The 12553-nt window shown below is 30.8% G+C and overlaps 1 protein-coding gene across 1 annotated transcript in view; it reads right to left on the minus strand.

The window, feature by feature from the left end:
* Positions 1 to 12553, minus strand: part of LOC131846765 (hemicentin-2) — a 92591-nt gene that overhangs the window by 57614 nt on the left and 22424 nt on the right. Inside the window, exon 2 of the mRNA XM_059196158.1 lies at positions 2506 to 2627. Coding sequence (XP_059052141.1) covers positions 2506 to 2627 — 122 coding nt within the window. The remainder of the gene's footprint in view (positions 1 to 2505; positions 2628 to 12553) is intronic.

Here is a 12553-nt window from a genome sequence, read left to right on the forward strand (position 1 = left end):
TTATCAAAAGTTAGTTTCCAAATTGTTATAAAGCATATACCTATACTAACTAGTGGTCAAATATAGACCATAATTATTTTTAAGATTCAGAAAGACTAAAGACAAACAATATTAATCTATTCCCAATTTCAACACATACTTTTACAATAAATAAAAGAGTATAAAAAATAGTACATGCGTGTGTGTGTCAAATACATGGTACTACGTGTTAATAAATAAGAAGAGATACCAAGGGAAACAGGAGACGGGTTACTTCACGTATTAATATATAGATGTTATAAAGAGCTAAAGATATAGGGTATAGAACATCACGCTACGACCAATAGAAGCGGAGCTGCAATGAAATATGTTAATAAAAAGTAAAATTATAAAAGCGTTTAAAATGTAACGAAAATGAAGTTGCGCGGGTCAGATAGTACATATGTATATATATATATATATATATATTATTACATTGTTTTAAACTTTTTTATACATTATATAAACACGATATTTACTGTGATAATATCATTTCTGAGCTACTGATATTTCGACGCTATTACAAACGTCCTTCCGCATTCCGGTCTTCTCTGGAAATTAATTCCGGCCAAATATTATTGAAATGCGCCTTTACGAATTTTTATACTTTATGTAAAAAAGTATACCAAATTAAATATTAATTGCATATTGATGTAACACATATTGTTTTTGAATAATTCGATTTAGATTTGATTACGTTTCAATACAACAATACAAAATAATTTATATCAAAATGTATCGTAGCCTATCCATTGGGAAAATATTGAGCTCATAATAATATTATCACGTGTCACTAAATAGTAATTGTTATAACATTCGGTTGTAAAGAATGACAATAACATGTTCACTGTTGAGATTTATATGGAGACATTTAGGGAGGAATGCTCCTTGGAGGTAAATATTTCTGATGACGTATGCTTAACTTAAATAAATAGGTACAAAGTGATAAAACTAATAGATTATAAGTTCAGTTGTGTAATAGTGGAATAAATGCTTTTTATATTATTTTATTAAACATCTCATTTACATAATGTGTACAATTATATTGCAATTTCATTTTAGTGAAACAACAGAACTAAGTTAAAAGATTGCAAGCAAAAAATATATATAAAAAGTTAGTGGATAACAAAAACAGATAAAGAGAATGCACGATTCAGTGTCATGGAACAGTGAGTGAGTGAAAGGTGCTGCATGAAGCGAATTTAAATGAGAAGGTCGCTTTACTGATTAAATTACCCATATCCTTAACATACAAGTATTTTGTGTTGTCTTTAATCGCACAAAATATCCATATTTTTTTAGAGTGTAGTAATATTACAAAATTTAAAAAGTGTCTGTCTGTTATTTATATTTTTACGATGAAATGATAGCGAAATATGACAACAACTGAATATGTCATGAGAACGCACACATATTCAATCTTACTAATTATCGGAAGTCGCGTGTAATATCTAGTATAAAAGAAGAAAGAAATGCGAATAAAAATTACAACATTAATATTTGCGTTACTTTTTTTTCTTAATGAACCAATTTTGTGGTACTGCCTGCGTATATAAATGTAGATAGCATAGATTTTTTTTTAATTTTCTCCTTTACATACAAAAATCATATCTATTCTCTATAATATTACTTTAGGTAAAAAGATATTGAAGATGATAAGATACTACTTCAGCCTAGTTAATTGGAATTAAATAGTTTATCCATATTGTTTATAGAAGAAGCGCGCTCTACCCGACGTAGTAAGATGCTCTAGAAATGTAAGATGTCAATGATTCTATTAATCTGTCCTTAATATAGTATAATTATTATATACCCACGATTTCGTCTGCTTTTTAGATATAAGCAACAACCTATGTCCATTCTAGTAATACCATTTATCTTCGTATAAAATTTCATTAAGACCCGTTAATAGTAAGTAAAGTTTCCAATATTAATATGGATGCACTGTTTCTATCAACTATCGGTATTAAAATACCATATAAATATAGATAGCCTAATTTAATTCAGTAAAATAGGCTGATACTTTGATTTCCTATGAAATATCCTATTTTAGGATAATGTAAACATCGTTCTTTAAGAAAGAAAGATTTATGATGTTATTGACGCCTGTAATGTTTATTTATATTATATGCATATAACAGTAGGTCATTTCTTCAGACAAAACCACAGACTAATATAATAAGAACAAATAAATAAATCAATCAAACCTAATTAGTAATAAATCTACTCAGAATTTGTATAATACATTATACAAATTCTGAGTAGAATTAGAAATTGTATGATTAAATATTCCTTCAATTTACAGATAATACCAACAATGACCATATAACAATACAAACAAACGATATGCTCATGCATGATGCCTGCATTTGTAATATTGATTCAAATTCGAGATTCGAACACACAACTATGAAAAGAAGTTTGTTTAATCGCTACACCACCAAGGTATATTCATATTAAAAATATCATTAATTAAGTATATTTTACCTTATTATCTTTCTGCCATGAACAAACACCTTTCTTGTCAGATATTCGACACTTGAGCAATGCGTCCTCTCCAGGATTCACCTCAGTATACGTTGGCATCTCCACAAACCGCTGTACCGCATCTGAACAAAAAAATATACCTAATTAGCGGGGTATAAGCAATTAATTTCTTGTCTGAAATAACAACAATAATAATATCTCAGGACAATTCACACAGCGCCATCTAGTCCCAAATTAAGCAGAAATTGGATTATGGGTATGGTATGGTTAGACAACTGATATAAACACATGGATACACATTTTTTGTAAATAAATAGATATTATACATAAAATATACATAGACCGATACAAACAATCATTCTCATGAATACAAATGTTTGTACCGTGCGACGAATCGAACCGGCGACCATCGGATAGTAAAGCAATATGCTAAACCACTAGACCACCGAGTTGTCAATATATAATATACAGAGAATTTTTTTTTATTTATTATTAGTAAAATAAGCTCCGAATATAATAAACCGGTTTAAAGAACTCTTTCATTTATAGCCTACAGAAAAACTGCTACTTTAAAAGTATAGTTTTTATTGAAAAAAATACATTGCAACAGATTCCAGTGAGAGCAGTTTCAATGTAGTATAAGAGGGGGAATGGGATTGTTAATAATGTAGCGTAATGATTTCGTTGCTAGCAATATACCATGTCAGGTTGATCTCCACGAAATCCCCCCTGGAAAACATTGGTGTAAATTTGTCACGATAGGCTAACTGACCTAACCTCATACTCATCTTATCGTCCTCCACTGGTGTCCTGCCAGTGGAAACAGTTTCAGTAAGCAAGTGCACCGTTCCATTATCATCCATAAAAAATGTAATATAAAAAACAATATGAAAATTGAACTCTCTAATATACAATATTCGTCGAGAGGCTTTGTAAAATCCTGGCTCTGATTCTCTCAATAGCACTAACACATTTGTAATCCATAAACTCGATGTATAACTACCTATATATTGGTTATACCTTTCAATTGAGAGAAATAATATGCTTTAAATTATAACGGCCGCGGTGGTTTTAATGATTTCGTACAAGATCCGATGGTCGCGAGTTTGATTTCTCGCACGGTATAAACATTTGTATTCATGAATATGATGTATCAGTCTGGGTGCTTTCTTTATATATTATATATGTATTTACAAAAAAAGAGAGTATTTATGTGTATAACTTGTCTATCTATAACACAAGTTCTGCTTAGTTTGGGACTTGATGACGCTGTGTTATTTATCCTGGGGTTATTATTATTATTAATGTAGGTATATAATTGTTATAATGAATACAACTGACAATAAATGTGTTACGGTTATAAAAATATGTTAGTAATATAAACCACACGTATTATTTACTACATTTGCGGTTTATATCATTCATGATATGCATTATACATTCATACAAGTAGGTATGCATTCATACAAACAGTCATGACGGCTCTGTTTTGTTTCAGATGGGGTTACCAGAGACATTTTCAACTATATACGAGTAGGTACCTATATGGCTAAACTAAGCCTTAGTCTAATAATTGCAAACACAACAACATAACAAGCCAAGTAAATGTTCTGAAATAATGCCTTACATATGTACAATCAGCCTTTGATTTTAATTTACATATGAATAGTTTCTCATTGCTACTTTAATCTCCGCTAAAATTACATAATAAATAGTATCTCTATGTATACATTAATCTGCACTAGATTATAAATTAAATAAAATTGAATATGGCTAAATTACAAAAATAAATACAAACAAACGAATGCCGCTTTAATCTCGGAGAACTCAAATTATTCTTCATATAGGGGATAAAAAAATATATCCCAGAACAGTTTATCTTAATTAACTTCGTGCATATAAAATAAACCTGGCCATTTAAAGCCGGGGAACGTTAATCACGATGATCAGTCCAAATGCGCTTTTAAACTGTCAAATTAAAACCAACAAACTTTTTATAGTCCCATCACAGTACAGTCCATCACGATCTGAATCAAAAAGCGTCTATTTGCGGAATCCGAGAGATCGAAAAGCGTAATCGTTTTTAAACTCAGCACTCACAATGCATGCACAGACACGCGGGATAATTACTCATATATGTATATACACTTTATATTCATCTGTAGTTGATAATGGAGTGATGCCCCAGCCTGCGCTAACGATTTACGCTAGCGGGGCACCAGTGTAGGATAACATGAGCATGACGTCAGATTAGTTAGGTCATCTTGATAAATTCTCCAAGAATTTGTCATGATGGTTTCCAGGGGGATCCGCGTGGAGGTCAACCTGCCATGGTACATTGCCAGCAACTTGCACCCTTACAATTTACAGTTGATAGGTATAAGTGGATTTGAAACTATATTATAGTTCTACACAAACAAATTACGCATTTCTACAATATTTATTTACTGGCCAACGGATTATTTACACCATTACATACATTTTTTCCAAATACACTTGAAGTCAATTTTAAAGGATCAACATATTTCTATATTCTAAATATATATGCATATAGTCAAAATTATGTACATTTAACAAATACATTGCATTTTTAAAATTATTTAATATAGGACATTTTCGCTAATTTTGCACGAAAATAATCAATCAATTTTAGTAATATTTACTTTTACGCAATCATATTTATAAAAATTATATCAAATGTATTTCATAACATATTTCGCTGTTGTTGGCATCATCGAAAGTTTAAAAATAATAAATTAATTTCTTCCACATCCAATGAAGCAGTTCTTTTTACAAATAAATGACTTCATTTCCCTGAAAATAAGACTCCTGACTTCATCCTCTCTATGAAATAAAACAACATGTAACTACAGATAACATAATATTACAAAAACTTTACCTCACATATATAAGTAAAATACTTTATTTGCATTTCTGTACTAAAACACTTCGAATCAATCTTATATTCTATCTTTGTCTTATATATTAGTTCTTGTCATGTAATCGGATACATAATCAATGAAAAGCCTTACCAACGACTATCGACATTGCGATGTCGAGATCCTGAATATTCTGGGTGCAATTAATGTAACTTCAAAGTGATTGCGCGCATACACATGAAAGGGTTTAGGGGCAATATACTACACATTAGCGGTTTCCGTACAATTATAGAATACCAAATGAGTTGGGTGTATCTAGATGAGCAACTATGTACTTGCCAGCCTAGTTAACTTCGACACCCACTACAATTATTCTCATGTTTTATTCCAACACCTATAATGTTATATGTATTACAATTAATTTAAGTTCTATTTAAATCCTATCTTGACTTAATATTTTAAATCTAAAGTTTGTAAGTTAGGATGTTTGGTGTAATTTCCAGTGCTACTAATCCGATTTTGATAATCATTTCGTTGTTGGATAGGCTCTTTATCGAGGAAGGCTATAAGCTATACTACATTATGCTACGATCAATAGACCTAATTTACAATGAAAATTTTTGAAAAAACGGGGAAAATGTGAGCAGCGAAGTTACGCGGATAATCCAGTTAATATTATAAAAGTAAAAGTTAGGATGGATGGTTGCTTCTAACTCTATTACTAAAACACTACTAGACGAATTTAAATGAAATTTTATGGACATATAAATTAACACATCCATCCTAAATTAACACATAGGATACTTAAACTTACTCAAACTCACACTCAGTCAGCAAGATATCTATAAGTCCTCGACTGGGAGGCCGCACGGCTATGTTCCTAGTACGTAGGCTGCATTACTTTATTGTATTACGATGTTAAACATTTGTTATATTGTTTCTGAACGAGACATGTCTATATTATTAACAATTAATCTGTATTAACAACTCTCATTATTACAGAGATAAATTTAAAACTATGCAATTTTGATATTATATTTTTCGTACATGGTAAGTAAAATTTCCAAGAAAAAAAATCCTCAATTCGATTGTATTGTTTGCTACTCGTGTTTTTTATTTCATGTTGTTGACAATTTGAATGATGTTTACTCTATAATTATTTATTAACCTGAATGTACACACTAAATTGTTTAAAAACTGGAATTTGTCTGTTCAAAATATTATTATAGCTTGAAATTCCTGCTGCGAGGTATAATTACGTACGGAGACGTAACAAAAAGTTAACCAATAATCATTCATAAATCATAATGCACAGTAACCGCTAAACGCTTTCACAACAGCGTGACTAAAAAGATTATAGAATTCATTTCTTTGATATCAGACTAGTGAAATCTAAAGCTTTTGAAATTTTCGTTTTGTTCAAATAAATCTGTTGCATAATAATGTAGGTACATTCTTGTCACTCTACAAAATATCGATGAAGAAAAACATTGATACGAACAGTTATTCAAGCAAGATTAATAAAGAATACATTATTTGATCACTACTATTATTACATATATATTTATGTGAAAAATTAAGACCGGTAATCATTGTCAACTCTGAAATCATATTTATATTTTTTATTAATATACAGAATAAATTTTTAGTTCTCTCTATTTCTCGTGAGGATTTTGAATTAATTATGTTAATATTGAATTGAATTTCATATCGTGGAACTAAATCCAAAATTATCAGAATTTAGCAAACCTGATGAATCTGTATACCAGTTGTACTCGAAACCATATTAATAATACTGCCTATCTTTAAAAAAACTAAAATTCTGTTGCAATGCAATTTGCTGTTATAATAGTCGTAAAAACCGACACCTACAAAAAACATACAAATTATGATAACTTTCAACAAAACTTCTCCTAACAAAAGCTCACAAAACAACCTCCTTCGAACCCATTTTTTATTTTTAAGAATTTTGTCACAATTTTCATATTAGAAAACAGGTCGAAAGAAAAAAAACAGAAGATTCAACCAAGATTGCGAAACTATACAATAACAACTATAGTATTTTTCTAGTGACGTCTGTGTAATATTTTTTTAATAGAGCATATTTGCAATTAATTGTTTACAAGATGTATGGTTTAAAGCTGTCATAGATACATATTTTTTGTGAGATACATGTTTAAGCCTTACTTGTTACCTATCTAATCTACATATATTAAATGTTTAAATAACTTTTAGAAAAGGTATTGTTAAATGCTTTGTATTCAATACTATAATAACTTAGTTTCTTACAACGATTAACTATTTCAGAAGGTTTTCCAAAAAAAAAATTTGAATTACTTATCTAATTTAGTTATCTGCGAGGAACGAGCCAATTCAAAATGTGTTTCAAATGCAACTGTAGCTGGAACTCGTTACATTTGCCCCTCAAATCAGTGCAATATGCACGTCGAGTAAGTGCTTTTATAGTTACCAACGCCGACGGAGCGGCGGCGGGCGCCCGGGCGTTAGGCGTGAAGATGACCAGATAAGAATATTTATGTGTTTCACGTATATACGTATATATACATTACAAACACATTGACAATGTTTTCTATTTAACTCTCGCATCAGTAAATTGCAGTTTTCTGAACTGTAATGTAAACCTCTTTTTATTATGTTTATTGTACAGTGCTCCCGCATGTGCTAGCTGTATATTTACTGAGGTGACTTTGTAAAAATTCGTCTGAGTAGGTACCTCAGTCTCACTCAGTGTTTCTTAACGTAGGGCCCTCGCCTCAGGGGGGCAATTTGATTTTTAAGGGGGGCAATTCGAAAATGGTCTCGACACGAGTTGAATCCTTTAGCTCCGGGCCATTTAAATACCATGATTTCAGTACCAAATTGAATGAAAAAAGCAAATTCTTAAATAACTACTTGGAATTTTAATTTCAGTTTCCATTACATATTTTGAAAATTTCGTTACGAGTTTCCTAGTGATTTCTTCCTAAAACATGTCATTTAAGTTTCTGAAGTGAACAATTCAATTTTTTAATATTATATATGATTGTTACATATATTCCAGCCGCCAAGCTATTAGCTTAGTAAACTGTGTTGCAATTCCAAGGTGAGATTAGGCAGTAAAATTACAGGTTAATAAGCATTACATTTTGTGGTAATAAATAAATTAAAAACCCTAGGCAAATAACACAGCGTTATCTAGTCCCAGCGTAAGCAGATCTTGTGTTATGGGTACTAGCCAACTGATATAAATACTTAGATATATATTTTTTAAATAAATTCATAATATACATAAAACACAACTAGACCAATACAATTAATCATGAATACAAATGTTTGCACCATACGAGGAATCGAACCACGACCACGACCATCGGAAGTAAAGCGGTAACCGCTAGATCACCGAGGCCGTCCTATGTATCAATGGCAATACATAGGTATCACGGCCGTCACATGATAACATGGTGCAATGCGATCAAAATCCGTTAGAAGACAAATGGAGAAACAGATAGTAACTTAGTTTATACTTACTATTTATAGATAAGCTTACCGTCTCGTTCCGTTCGTAATTATAATGTCAAATGTTAGTACATTCGGATTTGTAATTTCAAAGTAAGTTCCCAGTTAGTTACAAAGCCACAGAATACATAATAATACTATTCCAAAACCACCACCATTGTTTCTACTAAGGGCACGTTTCGACAGACCTATTTAAGAACGACAAAAAACTTACAAAATGTGTAAGCGTATGTAGCTCACTGCGAGGCACTGAAATTATGCTACTAAAATAGCGTGGTTAACTTTAAGTTGAGATAAGGACTGTCCCTAGTGGATTCTCATCTTAAAAGCTTAAGCGGCTTTTTACAACATCATAATTATCTATGACTATATTTTTTTGCATACAGGGAAGATAAACTGTATCAACTTATATTCACCATTTCTATAACAATCCCCTTAATGATGAGAAAATGATCTAGTGCTTAGACTCTGATACCCGAAGGGAAGGTATACGCCAAATATTACCTTATTCTACATGTTATATGAGTATCTAATATTCTTACATATACTTATATTGACTTCGGTGGTCTAGCGGATTAATTAGGACACGGCTTTTCTTCGGATGTTCGATTCCTTGCACGGTACAAACGTTTATATTCATAAGTATGATTGTTTGTATCGGTCTACTAGATAGCGCTGTGTTAATTATCCAAGGTTATTTATTATTATTATTATGTGTTTACAAAAATATATATCTTAGCATATCTATCAGTTGTTTAGTATCTGTAACACAAGCTTTGCTTAGCTTGGAACTAGATGACGCCGTGTGATTGGTCCAGGGATATTATTATTATTATATACAACACTGTATCTTGAATCTAAGTAACTATACTTTATTTTTTTTAAAGTATAGTTATAGTATAGTCAACTTTAAAAATGATGAAAGTAAAGCTTTTCAATTTTAACTCATCTTGGTAGAATCAATTTGTAGTGAACTGACAGAGTTCACTAACTCTACGCATGTTATATATCTATAAAATTTACTATACCACTGTGATGGATCACAGTCTACTTTATTATAGGCCTAAACAACTGATCAGTTTCATACAATGGCGTTGATTGTATCCCATGACGCAGCACCATGCGACACCGTTCCGCTCAGATAATTGCCTAAAATCACACACATGCTAGCTGCCGTCGAATAAAAACAAGTAATGCACAATGAAAATTAACAAGCGGTTGCAAAAGTAAAAACTAGACTTTACGGTTAAGAAGGTTGGTTGCACAATCTATTGTAATTTCAAGAGGTTACAGTTTACGTAACGGCCTTATATTAGACACAAATGTATATATAAAAATTTAATTTACCTTGCTCATCCGCGCTCACTAGAGTAGAAAATTATTAGTTCTAATATCGCTATTAAAAATAGGGGTTGATGGTAAAAGGGTGAAAATTTAGTTTTGTATGTTTTTAATGGCAAATGATAAAAAAATCTGACCATAAATAAAAAAAATTGGGGAGAACTACCCTTACCAGTTAGGGGTATAAAAAATAGTTTACGTAATATACACACAAAATTTCATAATCGGTTAATGTGTTTCGGAGCAGTTATGATAAAAACACGGTGACATAAGAATGTTATACTAACTATTGCTCCCTCATATATCATTACATATAATTTCATGTAGATTCTTTCAATCATATATTCGTGAAAAGGTAACAAACACCCAGACTTATAAGATAAACAATAGCATATGTTCCTTTTCATAATAACATCATCTTCGTGTAAAATTTTATTAGGAACCGTTCAGCGGTTTAGTCGTAAAGAAATAACATACAAACTGATAGACTCGAACAGATATGTATACTTTCGTGTTTATAATAATGATATAGATAATTGCTTGCACAAATATATAGGTATCTGCATATATTTATTTATTTTATAATATTTAATTGAGATACTTATCCATATTATGTACGTGTCGCTAAATCCATAGATCTATGTTCACCTTCAGATGCACTGTGTCTGAAGCAGTGCAGTGACGTCTAATGCCTCGGAAGTAGACAATTCGACATATTTGCTATGGAGATTCGGATGAGAGATTCGGAGACCAATCCGCGTTTCTGCAAACATCCCTGATAAGCTACAGAATAGAGGGAGTGCCAACATTCTAAAACCATTATTATATTGTAAGTAATAATACGTATATAATAAACTACTGACCCATCTAAGCTTCGCACGAATGCATTACAAATCTTTGAATTTCTCGGCTTGATCTATACTATAACACGCATGTTATATACATATAAACCTTCCTTTTGAATCAGTCTATCTATTGCTGAAAACTACACAAAAGTCCGTAGCGTAATTTCAAAGATAAGCGAACAGACAGCGGCGACGATATTGTTTTATACTATGTAAAGATTAATAAATATCACATAATATTTGGATATAAAATTTATTTTATTAGGCAGTAGACCAAAAATAGTACGTACCTAAAATTGTCAGCAATTGTTACGAATTATTTGGTATTGATATTTCGATTTGATCTATTTACTAAGTTAAATTGATTCCCCATGTAGATACTTATAAAATATACATTGCGAATTTACCTGCCTACAACTATTTATAAATATAATACGTTGTTATATTGACAAAATTGACAAAATGTATCTAGTTCTAAAATACTTATATTCGGTTGTAGTGACAATTTCAATGTGAAACACAAAATTCAAATGTAAAACTAATGTATGGCTGTGTTCTATGTTAACATATGAGCCACGTGTTTTCTTTTTTATACGTTCATTCATTTTAACTTCACAGACGTGAGTAATAAAACAGAACACGGCAGCGGACACCCAGGAGCCGTGTTTTGTTTCCTTTTTCAGATGCTGTTACTTATCTACACTAATCTATAAACATAATAAATAATAATTATTTATTTATTTATTGTCACAAATATGTACAGCAATAAATATATACATTTATACAATAAATATATGCCATAGTGTTTTTGGATAATACAGTACAAAATTATTAATAAAAACTATAACAGATTGCTGAGTAGGTACTTGAAGAATATATGTGAAAAACTATTATTACGACAGTTGATCAATGTAACAGAACCCAGAACAATGACTGTTTGAATTATTTTTTAAGATTTACGTTTACCAGAGGAATATTTCTCATCAGTCGAAAACTTCTAAGATGATTAAGAAAGTTATGTTATGAAGCTTAGTGAAAATCACCTGCGGTTTCAAAGGTGGATTGACTCGCATACTTGTAAAAAAACATTTCTTCTGATTCAAATTGCTATCAAATTATAGTTAACCATAGGTTTAGCATATAGATAATGAAGATATAAAGTCTATTATTACCAGAGGCCAAATTGTCACTATTATAATTATGGTAAATACCTTCACCTGACATGTATCCCACCACATTATAACATCTGACAAATTTATTTATTCAAAATCGTATATAAACTAATATTTGACAAATTTTGGAATGAATATTATAAGGAAATCTATTTTTTTATAAAATTCAGGTCATGCCACTCGTTGCTAATTCAGCTTTTATAGGTAGAGCATTATTAATTCATTAGTAAATAATTAAAAAAAAAAGAAATTGCGTTCCTATGTATATCATGTATCTACTATATATATAGTTAAG

Source organism: Achroia grisella, unplaced genomic scaffold, assembly GCF_030625045.1.
Source record: "Achroia grisella isolate CSIRO2021 unplaced genomic scaffold, CSIRO_AGI_Agris_v1 utg512, whole genome shotgun sequence".
NCBI lineage: Eukaryota > Metazoa > Arthropoda > Insecta > Lepidoptera > Pyralidae > Achroia > Achroia grisella.